The sequence below is a fragment of the Passer domesticus genome, chromosome 36 (assembly GCF_036417665.1).
Source record: "Passer domesticus isolate bPasDom1 chromosome 36, bPasDom1.hap1, whole genome shotgun sequence".
NCBI classification, from domain to species: Eukaryota; Metazoa; Chordata; class Aves; order Passeriformes; family Passeridae; genus Passer; species Passer domesticus.
This window is the reverse complement of record NC_087509.1, coordinates 537856-564400: the sequence shown is the minus strand read 5'-3', so window position 1 is coordinate 564400 and position 26545 is coordinate 537856. Positions and strand designations below refer to the sequence as shown.

The following is a 26545-nucleotide window of genomic DNA, read 5'->3' as shown; positions in this document are numbered from 1 at the left end:
CCTCCTCTGCCGAGGGTCCGGCTTCGATTTCGGGAAATTCTGCATGGGCTGGTATCGCCAGAGACCCGGGCAGGCACTGGAGTACATTGCATACATCACCAGCGGTGGTGGCAGCACCTACTACGCGCCGTCGGTGCAGGGTCGCTTCACGATCTCCAGGGACAACGGGCAGAGCTCGGTGACGCTGACCATGAACAACCTCAAGGACGAGGATTCCGGATCCTATTTCTGCGCCAAACCTGCTGATCCTGCTTCCTGTGCTACTGGTGCTGGTTATGATGATGACACTGGTGGTTTCTCCACATCCACCCCCCCCATCCCCAACCCCAGACCCAGCTCTTGACCATTGATCCCAGCCTGGCACTGCCTTGGCCCCAGTTCTCACCCGCTGACCCCAAACCACAACTCCTGACCCCAAATCTCCACTTTCTTCCCCAAAACCTTGCTCTGAAGGTCGGGATTTCAGGCCCAGGCCCAGATTTGGGTCAGGGTGGGGGATTTGTGTCAGCGGCTGTGGTTGGGAGCCCAAAGTGGAGAATTGGGGCTGAATAGGGTGAGTTTTGGGGCCAAACCAGTTGGGTTTTGGGTGGAACCATGCAGGGGTTTTGGGGTCTGTGGTCACCATTGTTGGAAATGGGGGAGACTTGAGACAAAGGGCCAAGGGCTGAGGTTTGGGGGAACGATCCAGGCTGTGGGGACAGGTGGGGACACTGAGATGTGGGTGGATCCACCACCGCCGGCGCCTTCACGATAAGCAGCAGCAGCAGCACAACAATTATCAGCCGTTTTGGCGCAGAAATAGATGGCGGAATCCTCGTCCTTGAGGTTGTTCATGGTCAGCGTCACCGAGCTCTGCCCGTTGTCCCTGGAGATCGTGAACCGGCCCTTGAACGAGGGCGCGTAGTAGGTGCTGCCACCACTGCTACTGATATATGCGATGAATTCCAGCGCCTGCCCGGGTCTCTGACGTATCCAGTACATCACATAATTCCCAAAACTGAACCCGGACCCTCGGCAGAGGAGGCGCAGGGACCCCCCGGGGGGCTGGAGGTCCCCCCCGGACTCCAGCAGGGTCACGGCCGCCCGGAGCCCTGCGGGGAAAAGGGGAGATGGGGATGACGCACCAGATTGGCTGAGGGCCCGAAGTGAGTGTGTCCAGATGGAAAAAGGGACTGTACCCATCTGAGAGGGCCAGCAGAAGTAACAAAATGACAACAAACTGGCACAATTTGGGGCCAGGAGTCGGGATTTGGGTCAATGTTTGAGCTGTTCCCATCCCCATCTCCCCTTTTCCCCGCAGGGCTCCGGGCGGCCGTGACCCTGCTGGAGTCCGGGGGGGACCTCCAGCCCCCCGGGGGGTCCCTGCGCCTCCTCTGCCGAGGCTCTGGGTTTGATTTCGGCAGTCACTCCATGTTCTGGATCCGCCAGAGACCCGGGCAGGGGCTGGAGTGGCTCGCGGGGATCTGGATTGATGGTGGCACCGGGTACGCTGATTCGGTGCAGGGCCGGGTCAGGATCTCCAGGGACAACGGGCAGAGCTCGGTGACGCTGACCATGAACAACCTCAAGGACGAGGATTCCGGATCCTATTTCTGTGCCAGATGTGTTGATTCTGGTTGTTTTCTTGGTAATGCTGCTGCTGCTGCTGGTTTTGCTCCTGAGCCGCCACCGCTTTGCTCTCAAATCTCCCACAATTTTCTGACCCTTCCCCAAAATCCCATCCATTGTATTCAAATCTTGGACATTTTTACCCAAACTCCATCACCGTTGCCCCAACTCTTGACTTTACCATTATTTTCAGCATTTAGCCCAAATCTCCCTCATCTCCCCAGGCCCTGATTGGCCGATCTCAACTGGAACAACCTCAAGGACGAGGATTCCGGATCCTATTTCTGTGCCAAAGAGGCTGGTGCTTACATTGCTGACGGAGCTCTGGAATCTGTGGCCTCAGCCCTGTCCCCTGTCCCCGCCTGTCCCCATTCCCCAGATCCTTCCCTCCAGCACTTGACAGACAACATTTGACAAGATTTGGTGTCAAGAATAAAGATTAGGGGGTAGAATGTGGGAATACTGGCATGTTTGTTGGCACAGCATTTAGGGTGGGGCCACCAACGGCTGTGTCAACATAATTACCACCAGCAGCACCAGTACCAGTGGATTTGGCACAGAAATAGGATCCGGAATCCTCGTCCTTGAGGTTGTTCATGGTCAGCGTCACCGAGCTCTGCCCGTTGTCCCTGGAGATCGTGACCCGGCCCTGCACCGAGGGCGCGTACCAGGTGCTGCCACCAATGTTGATCCCTGCAACCCACTCCAGCGCCTGCCCGGGTCTCTGACGAATCCAGCCCATCCCAAAACTGCCGAAATTGAACCCAGACCCTCGGCAGAGGAGGCGCAGGGACCCCCCGGGGGGCTGGAGGTCCCCCCCGGACTCCAGCAGGGTCACGGCCGCCCGGAGCCCTGCGGCACAAAGGGGAGATGAGACGATGAACCATATCAGGGTGTGGCTGGTGCTGGGCGTGGTCAGATCCAGGGAGAGTCGGGACCCACCTGGCAGAACCAGCGGGAGCAGGAGGAAGCGGATGAAGAAATACAAGGGTCTCAATTTGGGGCCAAGAGTCAGGATTTTGGGTCAATGTTTGAGCCGTTCCCATCCCCATCTCCCCTTTTCCCCGCAGGGCTCCGGGCGGCCGTGACCCTGCTGGAGTCCGGGGGGGACCTCCAGCCCCCCGGGGGGTCCCTGACCTTGCTGTACCCCCGGACTCCAGCAGGGTCACGGCCGCCCGGAGCCCTGCGGGAAAAATAAGAAGACATGAGGAAGGCAAAAGCCCAAACAGTGACAAAAATCCTGACTCTTAGCCCCAGACTGTGACCTTTGGACCTCCCAATTCTTCTGGTGCTGCTGGCACTCAATAGCTGGGATCCACCCACCTCCACAGCACCACGCCCACTCCAGCCCACGCCCTGATCCATCCCCTCATCCCCATCTCCCCTTTTCCCCGCAGGGCTCCGGGCGGCCGTGACCCTGCTGGAGTCCGGGGGGGACCTCCAGCCCCCCGGGGGGTCCCTGCGCCTCCTCTGCCGAGGGTCCGGGTTCAGTTTTGGCAGTTTTGGGATGGGCTGGTATCGCCAGAGACCCGGGCAGGGGCTGGAATTTATCGCAAGGATCCACAGCAATGGTGGTTTCATTGAGTACGGGCCGTCGGTGCAGGGCCGGTTCACGATCTCCAGGGACAACGGGCAGAGCTCGGTGACGCTGACCATGAACAACCTCAAGGACGAGGATTCCGGATCCTATTTCTGTGCCAATGCTGCTGGGGCTTACACTGCTGATCCTGGTCGTAGTGAACGTGGCGGTGCTGGCTCCATCCCCAATCTCCGAGTCCCCCCTGTCCCCAAAGCCCAGACCCTTCCCCCAAACCCCAACCCTTGACCCCATCCTTGTCCCTGTGTCCCAGCCCTGGACAGGTCCTGCCCCAAATTCTCAGCTCCTGGCCACAAAGTTGACCCAAATCTTGATCCTCGTCCTAAAATCTCCACTTTCAGTCCTAAGTTTTGGGGAAGAAAGTGGAGATTTGGGGTCAGGAGTTGTGGTTTGGGGTCAGCGGGTGAGAACTGGGGCCAAGGCAGTGCCAGGCTGGGATCAATGGTCAAGAGCTGGGTCTGGGGCTGGGGTCTGGGGGAAGGGTCTGGGCTCTGGGGACGGGGGGGACTCGGAGATGGGGATGGAGACACCATGAGTCACGTCAACAAATCCAGCACTTTCAGCCCAAGCACCACGATCACCCTTGGCACAGAAATAGGATCCGGAATCCTCGTCCTTGAGGTTGTTCATGGTCAGCGTCACCGAGCTCTGCCTGTTGTCCCTGGAGATCGTGAAACGGCCCTTGACCGACGGCGCGTAGTAGATGTAAGCACCATTGCTGTAGATCCCTGCGAGCCACTCCAGCCCCTGTCCAGGTCTCTGGCGAACCCAATCCATTTCATAATTCCCAAAACTGAAGCCGGACCCTCGGCAGAGGAGGCGCAGGGACCCCCCGGGGGGCTGGAGGTCCCCCCCGCACTCCAGCAGGGTCACGGCCGCCCGGAGCCCTGCGGGGAAAAGGGGAGATGGGGTCGGCAAAAGCTCCACCACTGACCACAAATCCTGACTCTTGGCCCCAAATCCTGACCCTTGGACCTCCCATTCATCCTCATTCACCTGCTCCTGCTGGCCATCCCAGGTGTTTCCCACCCACCTCCCAGTCTGGCCACATCAATGTGTCCCCACCTGTTCCCAAATCCCCGATTATTCCCTCTGACGCTTGACCCCATTGGTGACCCCTACAGACCCAAATCAGCCCCATTATTCCCAAATCTCGACCATTTGCACCAAGGTTTGGGGACCTTGGTTGTGACTTGGAGCCAGCAGCTGAGGTTTGGTGCCAACAGCTGAGGTTTGGGGCAGAACCAGCTGAGTTTGGGCCCAATGGTCACAAGTGAACCCCGCTGAGATCTGGGGCACCAAAGGCAGAGTTTTGGGGATGAACCTTTGAGATTTGGGTCAAATGATCAAAACTCCAGAGAAATGTGAGACTGGAGACAATGATGTCAGATTTTGGGGGGAAACGGTCAAGATTTGATGCCAAGACTAATGATTTGGGGGTAGAATGTGGGAATTTTGGGATGTTTGTGGACAGAGTGTCTGGGGTCCAAGTGCACCCACATTGGCAGCATAAAGAGTGATGAAAGTCGATCCACAACCAGTGCTGGAACATTTGGCACAGAAATAGGATCCGGAATCCTCGTCCTTGAGGCTGTTCACGTGTTTTAGGAAAAATGGGTGATTTCTGCAGAGCTCACAAGAGGATTTCACCCCAAAACCGAGGAGCAGCACCAAGGCACGGCACCCGGGGAGGGAGCAGTGAGGTGCCAGAGGGGAGGGAGGAGAAGACGCCGAGATTTTGGGGCTCTGCAGCCTCCCCCCACTTCCTTCCTGGCAGCTGCAGGGGCCCGGGCAGGCCGGGGCAGGAAAATAAAAAGTTCTGGGTTTGTGTCATCTTTAACATCTGCGTTTCACGGAGGCGTGTCCAGGTCCTGAGTGGCTCAGCAGAATGCCAGCTGCAGAAAAAGCTTTGTGTCACTGCCCTGAATTGCCCAGCACGGCCACGGCCGCTCCCCCATCCCCAAACCTTCTCTGGTTTGTACCAAACTCCCTTCGCCTGGCCCCAAATCTCCAACAGAACTTTCCAGTATCAAAAAAGGCCTTAAACCCTGCAATTAGCCCAAATCCACTCATTTGTTAATTAGACACTTCTGCTTGAGATTTCCATCCCCTCATCCCCATCTCCCCTTTTCCCGCAGGGCTCCGGGCGGCCGTGACCCTGCTGGAGTCCGGGGGGGACCTCCAGCCCCCCGGGGGGTCCCTGCGCCTCCTCTGCCGAGGCTCCGGGTTCAGTTTTGGGAGTTTTGACATGTTATGGGTCCGCCAGAGGCCCGGGCAGGCGCTGGAATACATCGCAGGGATCAACACTGGTGGAGGCACCGCCTACGCGCCGTCGGTGCAGGGCTGGTTCACGATCTCCAGGGACAACGGGCAGAGCTCGGTGACGCTGACCATGAACAACCTCAAGGACGAGGATTCCGGATCCTATTTCTGTGCCAAGGGTGCTGGTGCTGGTGGTGCTTATGCTAATTATGTTGACACAGCCGGTGGCGGCCCCACCCTAAATTCCATGCCTTCAAACATGTCAATATTCTAAAATTCTACCAGCAAATCTTTACACGTGACACCAAATCTTGACGAATTTTTTTTTGTCAAGTGTTGCAGGGAAGGATCTGGGGAATGGGGACAGGTGGGGACACGGGGACAGGATTGAGGCCAACAGATTCAAGAGCGCCGTCAGCAATGTAAGCAGCAGACTCTTTGGCACAGAAATAGGATCCGGAATCCTCGTCCTTGAGGTTGTTCATGGTCAGCGTCACCGAGCTCTGCCCGTTGGCCCTGGAGATCGTGAACCGGCCCCGCAGTGACGGAGCGTAGTAGGTGCCACCATTGCTGTCGAATGCTGCGACGAATTCCAGCCCCTGCCCGGGTCTCTGGCGCATCCAGTGCAGGTCATACCTGCCGAAAGTGAACCCGGAGCCTCGGCAGAGGAGGCGCAGGGACCCCCCGGGGGGCTGGAGGTCCCCCCCGGACTCCAGCAGGGTCACGGCCAATCCCTCACCCCCAAGCCTTCTCTGGTTTTGTACCAAACTCTCTTTGTCTGGACCCCAATTTCTACCGGAGCTTTCCAGTATCACAAAACATTCTAAACCCTGCAATTAGGCCAAATCCACTCATTTATTAATTAGACACTTCTGCCTGAGCTTTCCATCCCCTCATCCCCATCTCCCCTTTTCCCCGCAGGGCTCCAGGCGGCCGTGACCCTGCTGGAGTCCGGGGGGGACCTCCAGCCCCCCGGGGGGTCCCTGCGCCTCCTCTGCCGAGGCTCCGGCTTTGATTTTGGGAGTTTTGCCATGTTATGGGTGCGACAGAGACCCGGGCAGGGGCTGGAATACATCGCAGGGATCAATAACAATGGTGGCGGTACCTGGTACGCGCCGTCGGTCAAGGGCCGGTTCACGATCTCCAGGGACAACGGGCAGAGGTCGGTGACGCTGACCATGAACAACCTCAAGGACGAGGATTCCGCTGTCTATTTCTGCACCAAAAACGCTTATGCTGGTGGTTATGATAGTGCTGCTGTGGTTGAACATTTTGATCCCATCCCCGTCCCGGTCCCTGTGTCCCCCCTGTCCCCGTGCCCCAGACCCTTCCCCCAAACCCCAGCCCTTGACCCCACTCCTGTCCCCTGTCCCAGCTCTGTACTGGTTCTGCCCCAAATCTCCCCCATTTTCCCCCAAATTCTCAGCTCTCAGCCCCACCTCTTCACCGCTGGTGCCAATTTTTGTGGCAAACCCTCAGACTGGGTGCCCGCAGCAGCCAGGGTTTGGTGCCAGGGGTGCAGATCTGGGGCTGCCCCAGAGGGATTTATCCCCGGCCGGGCTCTCTGTCCCCATCCCCGGCGGGACGGGGCTGCTGGGAACGCCTCTGGAGCTGTTTGGTTTTCCAGCACGGCTCTGGTCCCGCGGGTGTGGCACTGGGAAGGCGCCAGCAGCTCACGTGCCCGGCCGCAGACACAGAACTCGCTGTGACAACTGATCGCGAGAGATTTGGGACAAACCACTCAGAGAAAAATCAGATTTTCCTGCTGGCCTGAGATCTGGCCCATCGTCAGCAATTTTGGGGAACTTGGCTGAGACTTGGAGCCAGCAGGGGAGATTTGGGGCAGGACCAGTTCAGGGCTGGGACACGGGGACAGGAACGGGGTCAAGGGTTTGGGGGAAGGGTCTGGGGCATAGGGGACAGTGAGGACACGGTGAAGGGTACAGGGTCAAAACGATAAGCAGCAGCACCATAAGCGTAGTAACCAGCAGCAGCTCTGGCACAGAAATAGGATCCGGAATCCTCGTCCTTGAGGTTGTTCATGGTCAGCGTCACCGAGCTCTGCCCGTTGTCCCTGGAGATCGTGACCCGGCCCTGCACCGACGGCGCGTACTCGGTGTAGCCACCAGTGTTGGCCCCTGCGACCCATTCCAGCCCCTGCCCGGGTCTCTGGCGCATCCAGCCCATCCCAAAACTGCCGAAACTGAACCCGGACCCTCGGCAGAGGAGGCGCAGGGACCCCCCGGGGGGCTGGAGGTCCCCCCCGCACTCCAGCAGGGTCACGGCCGCCCGGAGCCCTGCGGGGAAAAGGGGAGATGGGGATGAGGAGCGGGGTTGGCTGGAGGACAGAAGTGAGTGTTTCCTGTTGGAAAAAGGGGCAGGACACACCTGGGAGGGCCAGCAGGATCAGCAGGATGACAAGAAACGGGCAAAATTTAGGGCCAGGATTGAGGATTTGGGTCAATGTTTGAGCTCTTCCCATCCCCATCTCCCCTATTTCCCGCAGGGCTCCGGGCGGCCGTGACCCTGCTGGAGTGCGGGGGGGACCTCCAGCCCCCCGGGGGGTCCCTGCGCCTCCTCTGCAGAGGCTCTGGGTTCGATTTCGGGAGTTTTGACATGTACTGGATCCGCCAGAGACCCGGGCAGGGGCTGGAGTGGGTCGCGAGGATCTACTACAACGGTGCCAGCACCAACTACGCGCCCTCGGTGCAGGGCCGGTTCACGATCTCCAGGGACAACGGGCAGAGCTCGGTGACGCTGACCATGAACAACCTCAAAGACGAGGATTCCGCCGTCTATTTCTGCGCCAAATGTTCCACCAGTGGTTGTGGTAATGCTGCTGATGCTTATGGTGGTGGTTCTGGCCGCTCTTGTGACCATCGGCCTGAAAATCCCTCTGGGGCAGCCCCAGATCTGCACCCCTGGCACCAAACCCTGGCTGCTGCGGGCACCCAGGCCTGAGGGTTTGCCCCAAAAATTGGCACCAGCGGTGAAGAGGTGGGGCTGAGAGCTGAGAATTTGGGGGAAAATGGGGGAAATTTGGGGCAGAACCAGTTCAGAGCTGGGACAGGGGACAGGAATGGGGTCAAGGGCTGGGGTTTGGGGAAAGGGTCTGGGGCACAGGGACAGGTGGCGACACATGGATGGGGATGGGCTCAAAACTCTCAGCAGCAGGATTAGCATAGTAACCACGAGCAGCTTTGGCACAGAAATAGGATCCGGAATCCTCGTCCTTGAGGTTGTTCATGGTCAGCGTCACCGAGCTCTGCCCGTTGTCCCTGGAGATCCTGACCCGGCCCTTGACTGAGGGTGCGTAGTAGGTGCTGCCACCTTTGCTGATACTCGCCACAGATTCCAGCCCCTGCCCGGGTGTCTGATGATGCCAACCCATCCCAAATTGGCCAAAATCAAACCCGGACCCTCGGCAGAGGAGGCGCAGGGACCCCCCGGGGTGCTGGAGGTCCCCCCCGGACTCCAGCAGGGTCACAGCGGCTCTCCCATCCCCAAACCTTCTCTGGTTTTCCCCAAACTCCCCTGATTTTGTCCCAAATCTCAACCAGAGCTTTCCTGTATACTAAGGTGCCCCAATCTCTTCAATTAGCCTCACTCCATGCATTAATGAATTGGACACTTCCACTTGAGATTCCATCCCCTCATCCCCATCTCCCCTTTTTCCCCGCAGGGCCCCGGGCGGCCGTGACCCTGCTGGAGTCCAGGGGGGACCTCCAGCCCACCGGGGGGTCCCTGCGCCTCCTCTGCCGAGGGTCCGGCTTCAATTTTGGCAGTTTTGACATGTTATGGGTCCGCCAGAGGCCCGGGCAGGCGCTGGAATACATCGCAGGGATCAGCAGTGGTGGAGGCACCGACTACGCGCCATCGTTCAAGGGCCGGTTCACGATCTCCAGGGACAACGGGCAGAGCTCGGTGACGCTGACCATGAACAACCTCAAGGACGAGGATTCCGGATCCTATTTCTGCGCCAAATATGCTGGTGCTGGTGGTTGGGCTGCTGCTTTTCACATTGTTCATTCATCAGGTTTTGGGTTTTTTCCCTGATCCAATCCCTGCGTCTCCACTTCTCTGCATGCCCCAGACACTTCCCCACAAACTTCGACCCCGTTGTTTTCTTCTTGTCCCAGCCTTGAACTGTTTTGGCCCCAAATCTCCTCTCCTGGCCCCAAATCCCATCTCTTGGCACCAAATCTCATCTCCTGGCCCCAAATCTCATCTCCTGGCCCCAAATCTCCACCAGAGCTTTCCTGTATCTTTGGGGTGCCTCAAACTGTTCAATTAATCTTGCTCCACCCATTAATGAACTGGACAAGTCCTCCTGAGCTTTCCATCCCCTCATCCCCATCTCCCCTTTTCCCCGCAGGGCTCCGGGCGGCCGTGACCCTGCTGGAGTCCGGGGGGGACCTCCATCCCCCCGGAGGGTCCCTGCGCCTCCTCTGCCGAACGTCCGGCTTCAGTTTCGGCAGTTTTGGGATGGGCTGGATGCGCCAGAGACCCGGGCAGGGGCTGGAGTTCGTTGCAGGGATCAGTAGAAAAAGTGGCAAAACTTTCTACGCTGATTCGGTCAAGGGCCGGTTCACGATGACGAGTGACAACGGGCAGAGCTCAGTGACGCTCACCATGAACAACCTCAAGGACGAGGATTCCGGATCCTATTTCTGCGCCAAATGCGGTGCTGCTGGTTGGGGTGCTGCTGCTTGACCCCATCCCTGTCACCGTGTCCCCCTTGTCCCCGTGCCCCAGACCCTTCCCCCCAGCCCCTGACCCCATTCCTGACCCTCTGTCCCACCCTGGCTCTTCTCTGGCCCCAAATCTCAGCTCCTGGCCCCAAATCAGGGCCGCTTTCACCCTCAGCTCAGCCTTGGCCCTCAAATCCCAACCACTGCCCCCAGACTTGGCCACTTCTGCCCCAAATCTGCCCTGCTGGCACCGAGTCACAGCCACCCACCCAAACCTGGCCCAGTGGCCTCACATCGGGACTTTTGGCCTAAAATTTGAGTTCTGGACCCCTGGCTTCAACATTGGGTCCAAATCCTGAAATTTTTGTGACATTTCAGGAATGAGGGCACTGAATATGGCCCAGAGGTGACATTTGGGGCAGACTGAGTGCTTGGGTGGGACAAAGGGTCAGGAGTGGGGTCATGAGTTGCGGTTTAGGGAAAGGGTCGTGGATACAGGGACAGCTGGGACATAGTGATGGGGACTGGGTGAAAACCCGCCCCAACCAGCAGAAAAACCAATATTATAAACAGCATTCCAACTATTATCAGCATTTTTGGCACAGAAAGAGACGGCGGAATCCTCGTCCTTGAGGTTGTTCATGGTCAGCGTCACCGAGCTCTGCCCGTTGTCCCTGGAGATCGTGAACCGGCCCTTGAACGATGGCGCGTACCAGGTGGTGCCACCAGTGTTGATCCCCGCGAGCCACTCCAGAGCCTGCCCGGGCCTCTGGCGAACCCAGTACATGGTGAAACTGCCGAAATTGAACCCGGACCCTCGGCAGAGGAGGCGCAGGGACCCCCCGGGGGGCTGGAGGTGCCCCCCGGACTCCAGCAGGGTCACGGCCGCCCGGAGCCCTGCGGCACAAAGGGGAGATGAGACGATGAACCACATCAGGGTGTGGCTGGTGCTGGGTGTGGTCAGATCCAGAGAGAGTCGGGACCCACCTGGCAGAACCAGCGGGAGCAGGAGGAAGAGGATGAAGAAATCCAAGGGTCACAATTTGGGCCCCAGAGTCAGGATTTGGGTCAATGTTTGAGCTGTTCCCATCCCCATCTCCCCTTTTCCCCGCAGGGCTCCGGGCGGCCGTGACCCTGCTGGAGTCCGGGGGGGACCTCCAGCCCCCCGGGGGGTCCCTGCGCCTCCTCTGCCGAGGGTCCGGGTTCAATTTTGGGGGTTCCACCATGTTCTGGATCCGTCAGAGTCCCGGGCAGGCTCTGGAATACGTCGCGGGGATCGAGAGCAGTGGCGACACCAGATACACGCCGTCGGTCAAGGGCCGGGTCAGGATCTCCAGGGACAACGGGCAGAGCTCGGTGACACTGACCATGAACAACCTCAAGGACGAGGATTCCGGATCTTATTTCTGCGCCAAAAACGCTTATGCTGGTGGTGGTTGGGAAGCTCATGCTGGTTCTTTTTTGGGCCATGTCCCCATCAATTTGTCCCCACCTGTCCCCAAATCCCCGATTATTCCCTCTAACCCTTGACCCCACTGGTGACCCCTACAGACCCAAATCAGCCCCATTATTCCCAAATCTCGACCATTTGCACCAAGGTTTGGTGGGCTGGGTGGAGACTTGGAGCCAACAGTGGAGATTTGGGGTGGAACCAGTTCGGGACAGGGACACGGGGACAGGAACGGGGTCAAGGGCTGGGGTTTGGGGGAAGAGTCTGGGGACATGGGGACAGGTGGGGACACGGTAACGGGAACGGGGTCAAAATCATAGGCAACAGCCTCCCAACCAGTGCCAGCATCAGCAGATTTGGTGCAGAAATAGGATCCGGAATCCTCGTCCTTGAGGTTGTTCATGGTCAGCGTCACCGAGCTCTGCCCGTTGTCCCTGGAGATCGTGAACCGGCCCTGCACCGACGGAGCATAGGCGGTGCTGCCGCCCGTTTTCCTGATCCCCGCGACGAGTTCCAGCCCCTGCCCGGGTCTCTGGCGGATCCAGAGCATGGCGTAACTCCCAAAATTGAACCCGGACCCTCGGCAGAGGAGGCGCAGGGACCCCCCGGGGGGCTGGAGGTCCCCCCCGCACTCCAGCAGGGTCACGGCCGCCTGGAGCCCTGCGGGGAAAAGGGGAGATGGGGATGAGGGGATGGAAAGCTCAAGTGGAGTCGTCCAATTCATTAATGAGTGGAGTGAGGTTAATTGAAAGGTTTGGAGAACTTTGGATACAGGAAACCTCTGGTGGAGATTTGGGACAAAATCCGGGGAGTTTGGGGCAAAACAGAGAAGGTTTTGGGATGGGGGAGTGGCCGTGACCCTGCTGGAGTCCGGGGGGGACCTCCAGCCCCCCGGGGGGGTCCCTGCGCCTCCTCTGCCGAGGCTCTGGGTTCAGTTTTGGAAGCTACAACATGTTCTGGATCCACCAGAGACCCGGGCAGAGGCTGGAACTCATCGCTTCGATCAGGAACGATGGTGGCAACACCGGCTACGCGCTCTCGGTCAAGGGCCGGGTCAGGATCACCAGGGACAACGGGCAGAGCTCGGTGACGCTGACGATGAACAACCTCAAGGACGAGGATTCCGGATCCTATTTCTGTGCCAGACGTGACAATGGTTATGCTCCTGCTGGTGCTGCCGCTGGTTCCGTCCCCACCCCGAGTGCCCTGACGCCCCCACTCCGCTCCCCCAAACCCCAACCCCAGACCCAACTCTTCATCATTTATCCAAATCTTTGACCAGTTTTACCCCAAACCTCAACATTTGCCTCTTGATCTCCAATTTGTTTCTAAAACCTTTGCCCTAAATCTCAACGTTGGTCCCAGGGCTGGAGACGCGGGGTTAGAGGTCAAGATCAAGGTCAAGGGGTGAGATTTTGGGGAAAGGTCTGGGGTTTTGGGACACTTGGGGACCAAGAGAGAGGGGGCGGGGCCAAACCAACAATGGTCACCATAACCACCAGCAGCACCAGCCCAGTCAGCAAAACCACCGGCACATTTGGCACAGAAATAGGATCCGGAATCCTCGACCTTGAGGTTGTTCATGGTCAGCGTCACCGAGCTCTGCCCGTTGTCCCTGGAGATCCTGAACCGACCCTTGAACAATGGTGGGTAGAAGGTTCTGGAACCATCATAGCTGATCTCTGCCACGAAGTCCAGCCCCTGCCCGGGTCTCTGGCGGACCCAGTACATGTTCACTTTCCCGAAATCAAAGCCAGACCCTCGGCAGAGGAGGCGCAGGGACCCCCCGGGGGGCTGGAGGTCCCCCCCGGACTCCAGCAGGGTCACGGCCGCCCGGAGCCCTGCGGGGAAAAGGGGAGATGGGGATGAGGAGATGGATCTGGGCGTGGCGGGTGTGTGGGATCCACCCGGGAGGGTCAGGAGGAGCAGGTGGAGGAGGATGATGAACTCCAAGTGTCACCATTTCAGGCCAGGATTGAGGATTTGGGTCAGTGTTTGAGCTTTTGCCGTTCCCATCTCCCCTTTTCCCCGCAGGGCTCCGGGCGGCCGTGACCCTGCTGGAGTCCGGGGGGGACCTCCAGCCCCCCGGGGGGTCCCTGCGCCTCCTCTGCCGAGGCTCCGGGTTCAATTTCGGCAGTTTTGGGATGGGCTGGTATCGCCAGAGACCCGGGCAGGCGCTGGAATACGTCGCAGCGATCAACAAAAATGGTGGCGACATCAGCTATGCGCCATCGGTGCAGGGCCGGTTCACGATCTCCAGGGACAACGGGCAGAGCTCGGTGACACTGACCATGAACAACCTCAAGGACGAGGATTCCGGATCCTATTTCTGCGGAAAACATTACGACAGTTATGGTGGTGCTAGTGCTGGGTATGGTGGTGACGTTGGTTGTGACGCGTATTGGCCCCATCGCTGTGTCCCCACCTGTCCCCAAACCCCAGCCCCTGACCCCACTCCTGACCCTTTGTCCCAGCCCTGCACTGGCTCTGCCCCAAACGTCACCTCTGGGCCACTCCCACTGCCCTCCTTCCCCAAATTACATTGAATTGGTCAAGAATTGACCCCAAGGTTGAGCTCAGGGTTCAAGAATTCAAATTTTAGGTCAAAAGTGCCGATGTGAGGCCACTGGGCCAGGTTTGGGTTGGTGGCTGTGACTCGGTGCCAGCAGGGCAGATTTGGGGCAGAAGTGGCCAAGTCTGGGGGCAGTGGTTGGGATTTGAGGGCCAAGGCTGAGCTGAGGGTGAAAGCGGCCCTGATTTGGGGCCAGGAGCTGAGATTTGGGGCCAGAGCAGAGCCAGGGTGGGACAGAGGGTCAGGAGTGGGGTCAGGGGCTGGGGGGAAGGGTCTGGGGCACGGGGAGAGGGGGGGACAGAGTGACAGGAATGGGGTCAATCAGCACCACCCCAACCAGCACCAGCAGTTTTTGTGCAGAAATAGGATCCGGAATCCTCGTCCCTGAGGTTCTTCATGGTCAGCGTCACCGAGCTCTGCTCCTTGACCCTGGAGATCACGAACCGCCCATTGACCGACGGCGCGTAGCCGGTGCTGGAAGCGTCACTGTTGATCCCTGCCACCCACTCCAGCCCCTGCCCGGGTCTCTGGCGGATCCACACCATCCCAAAACTGCCAAAATTGAAGCCAGAGGTTTGGCAGAGGAGGCGCAGGGACCCCCCGGGGGGCTGGAGGTCCCCCCCGGACTCCAGCAGGGTCACGGCCGCCCGGAGCCCTGCGGGAAAAATAAGAAGACATGAGGAAGGCAAAAGCCCAAACAGTGACAAAAATCCTGACTCTTGGCCCCAAACTGTGACCTTTGGACCTCCCAATTCTCCTGGCGCTGCTGGCACTCAATAGCTGGGATCCACCCACCTCCACAGCACCACGCCCACTCCAGCCCACGCCCCGATCCATCCCCTCATCCCCATCTCCCCTTTTCCCCGCAGGGCTCCGGGCGGCCGTGACCCTGCTGGAGTCCGGGGGGGACCTCCAGCCCCCCGGGGGGTCCCTGCGCCTCCTCTGCCGAGGCTCCGGGTTCAATTTCGGCAGTTTCGGGATGGGCTGGATGCGCCAGAGACCCGGGCAGGCGCTGGAATCTGTCGCAAGTATCAACAACAATGGTGCTTACACCAACTACGCGCCGTCGTTCAAGGGCCGGTTCACGATCTCCAGGGACAACGGGCAGAGCTCGGTGACGCTGACCATGAACAACCTCAAGGACGAGGATTCCGGATCCTATTTCTGCGCCAAATCTGCTTATGCTAGTTGGGGTGCTGCTGGTGCTGGTCTTGTTGACGACAGTGGTGGTGTCCCTACTCCCATCTACGAGTCCCCCCCGTCCCCAGACCCCAGCCCCAGACCCAGCTCTTGACCATTGATCCCAGCCTGGCACTGCCTTGGCCCCAGTTCTCACCTGCTGACCCCAAACCACAACTCCTGACCCCAAATCTCCACTTCCTTCCCCAAAACCTTGCTCTGAAGGTCGGGATTTGAGGCCCAGGACCAGATTTGGGTCAAGGTGGGGAATTTGTGTCAGCGGCTGATGCTGGGAAGGCAAAATAAAGATTTGGGGAAACCCAGGGCAAGTTCTGGTACCAAACCATTTGGGTTTTGGGCAGAACCTGTTGGGGATGTTGGCTCCGTGGTTGGTGTTGGTGGAAATGGGGCAGATCTGGTTCCATTGGTCAAGAATGGGCTCAAGATTTGAGGTTTGAGGGAAGGGTCTGGGGTGTGGGGCAGGGGGGGCTCAGGCAGGGCTGGTGCCAACCCCGGCAAGGTCAATCTGAGCATCAGCATCAGCGCTACCAGTATGAGGAGATTTCACGCAGAAATAGGATCCGGAATCCTCGTCCTTGAGGTTGTTCATGGTCAGCGTCACCGAGCTCTGCCCGTTGTCCCTGGAGATCGTGAACCGGCCCTGCACCGAGGGCGCATAGGCGGTGCTGCCACCATTATTGATACTTGCGACGAATTCCAGCCCCTGCCCGGGTCTCTGCCTGTGCCAGCCCATCACAAATTGTCCAAAATCAAAGCCGGAGCCTCGGCAGAGGAGGCGCAGGGACCCCCCGGGGGGCTGGAGGTCCCCCCCGGACTCTAGCAGGGTCACGGCCGCCCGGAGCCCTGCGGGAAAAAGGGGAGATGGGGATGGGAACGGGGTCGGTCGAGGCCTCGGAGTGAGTGTGGCCAGATCCAGAGAAATTGGGTGGACCCACGTGGGAGGTTGGCAGGGCGAGCAGGATAACAAGAAAATGTCACAATTTGGGGCCAAGAGTCAAGATTTTGGTCAGTGGTGGAGCTTTTGCCGACCCCATCTCCCCTTTTTCCCGCAGGGCTCCGGGCGGCTGTGACCCTGCTGGAGTCCGGGGGGGACCTCCAGCCCCCCGGGGGGTCCCTGCGCCTCCTCTGCCGAGCGTCTGGGTTCGATTTTGGCAGTTTTGGAATGGGCTGGATGCGCCAGAGGCCCGGGCAGGGGCTGGAGTACGTCGCAGCGATCAGCAGAAACAGTGGCAGAACCTACTATGCGCCGTCGGTGCAGGGCCGGGTCAGGATCTCCAGGGACAACGGGCAGAGCTCGGTGACGCTGACCATGAACAACCTCAAGGACGAGGATTCCGGATCCTATTTCTGTGCCAAACGTGCTTATGCTGATGGTTATGGTGGTGCTGCTGTGGTTGAACATTGTGATCCCTTCCATGTCCCCACCTGTCCCCGTGCCCCAGACCCTTCCCCCAAACCCCAGCCCCTGACCCCATTCCTGTCCCCTGTCCCAGCTCTGAACTGGTTCTGCCCCAAATCTCCCCCATTTCCCCCCAAATTCTCAGCTCTCAGCCCCACCTCTTCACCGCTGGTGCCAATTTTTGTGGCAAACCCTCAGGACTGGGTGCCCGCAGCAGCCAGGGTTTGGTGCCAGGGGTGCAGATCTGGGGCTGCCCCAGAGGGATTTATCCCCGGCCGGGCTCTCTGTCCCCATCCCCGGCGGGACGGGGCTGCTGGGAACGCCTCTGGAGCTGTTTGGTTTTCCAGCACGGCTCTGGTCCCGCGGGTGTGGCACTGGGAAGGCGCCAGCAGCTCACGTGCCCGGCCGCAGGCACAGAACTCGCTGTGACAACTGACTGCGAGAGATTTGGGACAAACCACGCAAAGAAAAATCAGATTTTCCTGCTGGCCTGAGATCTGGCCCATCGTCAGCAATTTTGGGGAACTTGGTTGAGACTTGGAGCCACCAGCGGAGATTTGGGGCAGGACCAGTTCAGGGTTGGGACACGGGGACAGGAACGGGGTCAAGGGTTTGGGCAGAAGGGGAGTGCCAGTGATGGAGATGTGGCCAAATCGACCCCAACCAACTGAATGGCCAACATCACCAGCACTGGCACAATCACTGCAATATCCCTTGGCACAGAAATAGGTGGCGGAATCCTCGTCCTTGAGGTTGTTCATGGTCAGCGTCACCGAGCTCTGCCCGTTGTCCCTGGAGATCGTGAACCGGCCGTTGACTGAGGATGAGTACTTGATGTAATCCCCATCGTTCCTGATCCAAGCAACGAACTCCAGCCCCTGCCCGGGTCTCTGGCGAACCCAGTACATGGTGAAACTCCCGAAATCGAACCCAGACGCTCGGCAGAGGAGACGCAGGGACCCCCCGGGGGGCTGGAGGTCCCCCCCGCACTCCAGCAGGGTCACGGCCGCCCGGAGCCCTGCGGGAAAAAGGGAGATGGGGATGGGAACAGCTCAAACATTGACCCCAAATCCTGTCTCCTGGCCCCACATTGTGCCACTTTCTTGTCATCCTGCTGATCCTGGTGACCAGTCCCGGGGGGTTCAGCACATATTTCCAACTGGTCACACCCACTTAGGGCCCTACAGCCAATCCATCTCCTCATCCCCATCTCCCCTTTTCCCCACAGGGCTCCGGGCGGCCGTGACCCTGCTGGAGTCCGGGGGGGACCTCCAGCCCCCCGGGGGGTCCCTGCGCCTCCTCTGCCGAGGCTCCGGGTTCAGTTTCGGCAGTTTTGTCATGTACTGGATCCGTCAGAGACCCGGGCAGGCCCTGGAGTGGCTCACAGGGATCAGCAGCACTGGTGCTTACACCTACTACGCGCCCTCGGTGCAGGGTCGGTTCGTGATCTCCAGGGACAATGGGCAGAGCTCGGTGACGCTGACCATGAACAACCTCCAGGACGAGGATTCTGGATCCTATTTCTGCGCCAAAGCTGCTGCTGGTTTTGCTGTTGCTCTTCCTCATCGTGGTGACGCTGCTGGCGCTGGTTTTGGCTCTTTTGGCCCAGAGCCCATCACTGTTTCCCCAAATGTCCCCAAACCCCAAACTCTTACCCCAAATCCCAACCCTGCTCCCCAGTCCTGATGACTGAATCCGTGTCCTCAGCCCTGGGCCCAGCGCTGACCTTTAGTGCAGAGTTTGGGGGAAGGTCAAAGGTCAAGGGCTCAGGTTTGGGGCTGAGGAGGTGAAAGCTGTGGAGAAATGTCCAAGTGCTGGGGCAAGGGTTGGGATTTGGGATGGGGCTGGGGTTTGGGGACACTTGGGGACACAGTGAAGGGGGTGGCGCCAGTACTGGCTGCGTCCCCATGAGCAGCAGTACCAGGACCATCATTGTTAACAGATTTCCCGCAGAAATAGATGGCGGAATCCTCGTCCTTGAGGTTGTTCATGGTCAGCGTCACCGAGCTCTGCCCGTTGTCCCTGGAGATCCTGACCCGGCCCGTGACAGAAGATGCGTACCAGGTGCTACCACCAGTGTTGATACTTGCGAGCCACTCCAGAGCAATCCTTGGTCTCTGGCGATACCAGCCCATCCCAAAACTGCCAAAATCGAAGCCGGACCCTCGGCAGAGGAGGCGCAGGGACCCCCCGGGGGGCTGGAGGTCCCCCCCGGACTCCAGCAGGGTCACGGCCGCCCGGAGCCCTGCGGGGAAAAGGGGAGATGGGGATGAGGAGCGGGGTTGGTCGAGGCCTCGCAGTGAGTGTGGCCAGGTCCGGAGAAATTGGGTGGACCCATGTGGGAGGTCGGCAGGGCAAGCAGGATAACAAGAAAATGTCACAGTTTGGGTCAAGAATCAGGATTTGTGGTCAGTGGTGGAGCCTTTGGCGACCCCATCTCCCCTTTTCCCCGCAGGGCTCCGGGCGGCCGTGACCCTGCTGGAGTGCGGGGGGGACCTCCAGCCCCCCGGGGGGTCCCTGCGCCTCCTCTGCCGAGCGTCCGGGTTCGATTTTGGGAAATTTGCTATGGGCTGGATGCGCCAGAGACCCGGGCAGGCACTGGAATGGGTTGCAGCAATCAGCAGAAAAAGTGGCAACACTTTCTACGCGCCATCGTTCAAGGGCCGGTTCACAATGACGAGCAACAACGGGCAGAGCTCGGTGACGCTGACCATGAACAACCTCAAGGACGAGGATTCCGGATCCTATTTCTGTGCCAAATCTGCTTATACTGATGGTGGTTGGGGTAGTGCTGCAGCTGGCTTTGACCCCATCCCCATCACAGTGTCCCCACCTGTCCCAAAAGCCCCAGACCCTTTCCCCAAACCCCAACTCTTGACCCCACCCTGGTCCCTGTGTCCCAACCCTGGACAGGTCTTGCCCCAAAATCCCCGGTCTTGGCCACAATGTTGAAGGAAATCTTCATCCTTATGCTAAAATGTCCACTTTTAGTGCAATGTTTTGTGGAAGAAAGTGGAGATTTGGGGTCAGGAGTTGTGGTTTGGGGTCAGCGGGTGAGAACTGGGGCCAAGGCAGTGCCAGGCTGGGATCAATGGTGATAAGTTGAAGATGGGTGGGGACTTCAACCAGGAGGTGGCGTCAGCGCTGTCATAGTCACCATGACCAGCACTGTTACCCCAACTGCCATCAGCAGATCGGGTACAGAAATAGGATCCGGAATCCTCGTCCTTGAGGTTGTTCATGGTCAGCGTCACCGAGCTCTGCCCGTTGTCCCTGGAGATCGTGACCCGGCCCTGCACCGAGGGTGCGTAGTCGGTGCTGCCACCAGTGTTGATCCCTGCGATGAGTTCCAGCCCCTGCCCGGGTCTCTGGCGCACCCATTCCATCCCAAATTTCCCGAAATCGAACCCGGACCCTCGGCAGAGGAGGCGCAGGGACCCCCCGGGGGGCTGGAGGTCCCCCCCGGACTCCAGCAGGGTCACGGCCGCCCGGAGCCCTGCGGGAAAAAGGGGAGATGGGGATGAGGGGATGGAAACCTCAAGCAGAAGTGTCTAATTAACAAATGAGTGGATTTGGGCTAATTGCAGGGTTTAAGGCCTTTTTTGATTCTGGAAAGTTCTGTTGGGGATTTGGGGCCAGGCGAAGGGAGTTTGGTACAAACCAGAGAAGGTTTGGGGATGGGGGAGCGGCCGTGGCCGTGCTGGGAAATTCAGGGCAGTGACACAAAGCTTTTTCTGCAGCTGACATTCTGCTGAGCCACTCAGAACCTGGACACGCCTCCGTGAAACGCAGATGTTAAAGATGACACAAACCCAGAACTTTTTATTTTCCTGCCCCGGCCTGCCCGGGCCCCTGCAGCTGCCAGGAAGGAAGTGGGGGGAGGCTGCAGAGCCCCAAAATCTCGGCGTCTTCTCCTCCCTCCCCTCTGGCACCTCACTGCTCCCTCCCCGGCCGCCGTGCCTTGGTGCTGCTCCTCGGTTTTGGGGTGAAATCCTCTTGTGAGCTCTGCAGAAACCACCCATTTTTCCCCAAACAGGTGAAACCGTGGGGAGATGGAAATGCCCAAACTGACATCGAGCCGAGGCCGCCAGGCTGAGAGGAGCAGATGTTGGCACGGCCGTGATCCCGTGAGGAGTTTGGGCAGAGCAGGGCAGGCCTGGCCTTCCAGGAGAATTAGAAATAATAAAATATTTCTGTTCGCAGGGGTGAGGACGATTTTAGAGACAGGTAATGAGAATTCTGCCTTTGAACAGCTCGTCTTTAAATCAATGCCCCAAAAGCCGGCCCGTGACAAGCTGTGGGAAGGCTGGTGACAACGGGAGGGATTTCACCGTGGCAGGGCTCCCGATGAAATCAAAAACCACCAAAAACGGGTTTTTCCTCTCATAAAGAAGCCTCCATCACCTTAACAAGAGGGAATTCTCTCTCCCAGGGAGCTGAGGAAAGACTGTTTTAGAGGCGGCAAACTGAGTGGAAATTTGGGGTTTTGTTTCATTGTCAGCGGGAAAGGAGAGTTTGAGGGAGGAGGAGAAGCGTTCGGAGGGGTTTGTTTGGATTCTTGACTTTTTCTCTTCGTTACTTTTAATAAATGTCCTTTTGAAGGTTTTCAGCCTGCTTTGGCTTTCTCCCAATCCTGTCCCAGAGCAGGAAATGAGGGCACGGGTGATTGGCCAGCGCCGAGCCCAGCACACGCAGCAGCACGTTGGGTGGGAAATGTGAAAATTGGGGAAAAGTGAAAAATGGGAAAATGTGAAAATTTGGACAATGTGAAACCTGGGGAAATCTAAATTTGGGGAAATGTGAAAATTGGGGAAATCTGAATTTGGGGAAATCTGAAAATTGGGACAATGTGAATTTGGGGAAATCTGAAAATTGGGGACATCTGAATTTGGGGAAATCTGAAAATTGGGGAAATCTGAATTTGGGGAAATCTGAAAATTGGGGAAATGTGAATTTGGGTAAATCTGAAAATTGGGGAAATGTGAATTTGGGGAAATCTGAAAACTGGGGAAATGTGAATTTGGGGAAATGTGAATTTGGGGAAATCTGAAAATTGGGGAAATCTGAAAATTGGGGAAATGTGAAAATTGGGGAAATCTGAATTTGGGGAAATCTGAATTTGGGGAAATCGGAAAATTGGGACAATGTGAATTTGGGACAATGTGAATTTGGGGAAATCTGAAAATTGGGGAAATCTGAAAATTGGGGACATCTGAAAACTGGGAAAATCTGAATTTGGGGAAATCTGAAAATTGGGGACATCTGAATTTGGGGAAATCTGAAAATTGGGGAAATCTGAATTTGGGGAAATCTGAAAATTGGGGAAATCTGAAAATTGGGGAAATGTGAATTTGGGGAAATGTGAATTTGGCAAAACAAAACCACAACACCTGGCGCGGGGCATCCCTGGAGAGATTGAGCAGCCCCGATGGGGACAGAGGGGCCAGGGCTGGGCCAGGGAGGGGTCTGGGGACAGCCAGGGACAGCCGGGGACAGCTGGGGACACAGCCATGGGGCGGGGCCAAAACTGTCAGCAGTGTCAGCATTCCGGGAATAAACGTGTTTGGCACAGAAATAGGATCCGGAATCCTCGTCCTTGAGGTTGTTCATGGTCAGCGTCACCGAGCTCTGCCCGTTGTACCTGGAGATCCTGACCCGGCCCTTGAACGACGGCGCGTAGTAGGTGTTGACACCATCATTGTTGATGCCTCCAACCCATTCCAGCCCCTGCCCAGGTCTCTGGCGGATCCAGTGCATGCCATAAGTGCCAAAACTGAACCCGGACCCTCGGCAAAGGAGGCGCAGGGACCCCCCGGGGGGCTGGAGGTCCCCCCCGGACTCCAGCAGGGTCACGGCCGCCCGGAGCCCTGCGGGGAAAAGGGGAGATGGGGATGGGAACAGCTCAAACATTGACCCAAATCCTCAATCCTGGCCTGAAATGGTGACACTTGGAGTTCATCATCCTCCTCCACCTGCTCCTGCTGACCCTCCCGGGCGGATCCCACACACCCGCCACGCCCAGATCCATCCCCTCATCCCCATCTCCCCTTTGTGCCGCAGGGCTCCGGGCGGCCGTGACCCTGCTGGAGTCCGGGGGGGACCTCCAGCCCCCCGGGGGGTCCCTGCGCCTCCTCTGCCGAGGGTCTGGGTTCAGTTTTGGGAATTATGGGATGTACTGGATACGTCAGAGACCCGGGCAGGCGCTGGAATTCATCGCATATATCAGTAGCAATGGTGGCAGCACCGCCTACGCGCCATCGTTCAAGGGCCGGGTCACGATCTCCAGGGACAACGGGCAGAGCTCGGTGACGCTGACCATGAACAACCTCAAGGACGAGGATTCCAGATCCTATTTCTGTGCCAAGGATGCTGGTGCTGGTGCTGGTGGTTGGGCTGCTGCTTTTCGCATTGTTCATTCATCAGGTTTTGGGTTTTTCCCCCGATCCAATCCCTGCGTCTCCACTTCTCTGCATGCCCCAGACACTTCCAAACAATCTTTGACCCCGTTGTTGTCTCCTTGTCCCAGCCTTGCACTGTTTTGGCCCCAAATCTCATCTCCTGGCCCCAAATCTCATCTCCTGTCCCCAAATCTCCTCTCCTGGCCCCAAATCTCATCTCTTGGCCCCAAATCCCATTTCCTGACCCCAAATCTCCTCTCCTGGCCCCAAATCTCCTCTCCTGGCCCCAAATCTCCTCTCCTGGCCCCAAATCTCATCTCCTGGCCCCAAATCTCCTCTCCTGGCACTGGGGGCCAGGGCTGGGGTGTTGGGGGTGGGCTGGACTCGATGATGAGCTTGGAGGCCTCTTCCAACCCTGTGAATTTTGTGAATTTTGTGGGTTCTGTGAATGCTGTGAATGCTGTGAATTCCGTTAATTCAGCGAATTCTGTAAAATCTGTGAATTCAACGAATTCTCTGAATTCAGTGAATTTTTAGAAGTGGAATAAGAAAAATCCTGGAGGATTGGGTCAAGGGTGGAGCTTTGAAAGAGGGACCTGGAAACACGGGACAGGTGGCGTCCAAGCCATGGGGGCGGGGCCAAAACCATCAGCTCCATAACCAGCCCAAGCACCAAAATGTTTGGCACAGAAATAGGATCCGGAATCCTCGTCCTTGAGGTTGTTCATGGTCAGCGTCACCGAGCTCTGCCCGTCGTCCCTGGAGATCGTGACCCGGCCCTGCACCGATGGCGCGTAGGCGGTGCTGCCACCAGTGTTGATACTTGCGACACATTCCAGTCCCTGCCCAGGTCTCTGCCCGTACCAGCCCATCACAAATTGTCCAAAACTGAACCCAGATCCTCGGCAGAGGAGGCGCAGGGACCCCCCGGGGGGCTGGAGGTCCCCCCCGGACTCCAGCAGGGTCACGGCCGCCCGGAGCCCTGCGGGGAAAGGGGAGATGGGGATGAGGGGATGGAAAGCTCAGGTGGAGGCGTCAAATTCATTAATGAGTGGGGTGAGGCTAATTGGAGGGTCTGGGGCACCTTAAGACACCAGAAACCTCTGGTGATGATTTGGGACCATATCAGGGCAATTTGGGGCAAAACCAGAGAAGGTTTGGAGATGGGGGAGCGGCCGTGACCCTGCTGGAGTCCAGGGGGGACCTCCAGCCCCCCGGGGGGTCCCTGCGCCTCCTCTGCCGAGGGTCCAGCTTCAATTTCGGCAGTTTTGGGATGGGCTGGATGCGCCAGAGACCCGGGCAGGCCCTGGAGTGGCTCGCAGGGATCAGCAGCGGTGGTGGCGACACCAGATACACACCGTCAGTGCAGGGCCGGGTCAGGATCTCCAGGGACAACGGGCAGAGCTCGGTGACGCTGACCATGAACAACCTCAAGGACGAGGATTCCGGATCCTATTTCTGTGCCAAATCTGTTGATTCTGATGCTTATCTTTATGCTGCTCATTGCTGTCGTTTCGGCCCCATCGCTGCCACCGTGTCCCCCCTGTCCCCGTGCCCCAGACCCTTCCCTGCAGCCCCTGACCCCACTCCTGACCCTCTGTCCCACCCTGGCTCTGCTCTGGCCCCAAATCTCAGCTCCTGGCCCCAAATCAGGGCCGCTTTCACCCTCAGCTCAGCCTTGGCCCTCAAATCCCAACCACTGCCCCCAGACTTGGCCACTTCTGCCCCAATCTGCCCTGCTGGCACCGAGTCACAGCCACCGACCCAAACCCAGCCCAGGGGCCTCACATCGGGACTTTTGGCACAAAATTTGAGTTCTGGACCCCTGGCTTCAACATTGGGTCCAAATCCTGAAATTTTTGTGACATTTCAGGAATGAGGGCAGTGGGTGAGGCCCAGAGGTGACATTTGGGGCAGACTGAGTGCTTGGGTGGGACAAAGGGTCAGGAGTGGGGTCATGAGTTGCGGTTTAGGGGAAGGGTCTGGGATACAGGGACAGCTGGGACATAGTGATGGGGACTGGGTGAAAACCCGCCCCAACCAGCAGAAAAACCAATATTATAAACAGCATTCCAACTATTATCAGCATTTTTGGCACAGAAATAGACGGCGGAATCCTCGTCCTTGAGGTTGTTCATGGTCAGCGTCACCGAGCTCTGCCCGTTGTCCCTGGAGATCGTGACCCGGCCCTTGAACGATGGCGCGTACCAGGTGGTGCCACCAGTGTTGATCCCCGCGAGCCACTCCAGCCCCTGCCCGGGCCTCTGGCGAACCCAGTACATGGTGAAACTGCCGAAAGTGAACCCGGACCCTCGGCAGAGGAGGCGCAGGGACCCCCCGGGGGCCTGGAGGTCCCCCCCGGACTCCAGCAGGGTCACAGTGCACTCCCATCTCCAAACCTTCTCTGGTTTTGCTCCAAATTGCCCTGATATGGTCCCAAATCATCACCAGAGGTTTCTGGTATCCTAAGTTGCCCCAGACCCTTTAATTAGCCACGCTCCACTCATTAATGAATTGGACACCTCTGCCTGACCTTTCCATCCCCTCATCCCCATCTCCCCTTTTCCCCGCAGGGCTCCGGGCGGCCGTGACCCTGCTGGAGTCCGGGGGGGACCTCCAGCCCCCCGGGGGGTCCCTGCGCCTCCTCTGCCGAGGGTCCGGGTTTGATTTCGGGAAAGTGAACATGTACTGGGTCCGCCAGAGACCCGGGCAGGGGCTGGACTTCGTGGCAGAGATCAGCTATGATGGTTCCAGAACCTTCTACCCACCATTGTTCAAGGGTCGGTTCACGATCTCCAGGGACAACGGGCAGAGCTCGGTGACGCTGATCATGAACAACCTCAAGGACGAGGATTCCGGATCCTATTTCTGTGCCAGATGTGCCGGTGGTTTTGCTGACTGGGCTGGTGCTGCTGGTGGTTATGGTGACCACCGTTGGTTTGGCCCCGCCCCCTCTCTCTTGGTTCCCAAGTGTCCCAAAACCCCAGACCTTTCCCCAAAATCTCACCCCTTGACCTCAATCTTGACCTCTGACCCTGCGTCTCCAGCCCTGGGCCAACGTTGAGATTTAGGGCAAAGGTTTTAGAAACAAATTGGATATCAAGAGGCAAATATTGAGGTTTGGGGTAAAACTGTTCAAAGATTTGGATAAATGATGAAGAGTTGGGTCTGGGGTTGGGGTTTGGGGGAGCGGAGTGGGGGCTACAGGGCACTCGGGGTGGGGATGGAACCAGCGGCAGCACCAGCAGGAGCATAACCATTGTCACGTCTGGCACAGAAATAGGATCCGGAATCCTCGTCCTTGAGGTTGTTCATGGTCAGCGTCACCGAGCTCTGCCCGTTGTCCCTGGAGATCCTGAACCGGCCGT

At 58.3% G+C, this 26545-nt stretch overlaps 4 gene segments (V, D, J or C); 2 read left to right on the top strand and 2 right to left on the bottom strand.

The window, feature by feature from the left end:
- Positions 1-3643: 3643 nt before the first annotated feature.
- On the bottom strand, positions 3644-4191 carry LOC135288862 (immunoglobulin heavy variable 3-21-like). The segment is given in 2 exon segments: positions 3644-4092; positions 4173-4191. Coding segments are annotated over 2 exon segments (468 nt in total).
- Positions 4192-4198: 7 nt separating this feature from the next.
- Positions 4199-5741, top strand: LOC135288861 (Ig heavy chain V region 914-like; the record flags this gene model as incomplete). The annotated part of the segment is given in 2 exon segments: positions 4199-4223; positions 5344-5741. Coding segments are annotated over 2 exon segments (423 nt in total), but the record flags the coding sequence as incomplete, so codon positions are not given.
- An 8756-nt stretch (positions 5742-14497) lies between these two features.
- LOC135288860 (Ig heavy chain V region C3-like) lies at positions 14498-15017 on the bottom strand. The segment is given in 2 exon segments: positions 14498-14835; positions 14996-15017. Coding segments are annotated over 2 exon segments (360 nt in total).
- A 10440-nt stretch (positions 15018-25457) lies between these two features.
- Positions 25458-26241, top strand: LOC135288859 (Ig heavy chain V region 6.96-like). The segment is given in 3 exon segments: positions 25458-25584; positions 25751-26056; positions 26225-26241. Coding segments are annotated over 3 exon segments (450 nt in total).
- The last annotated feature ends 304 nt before the right edge of the window (positions 26242-26545 follow it).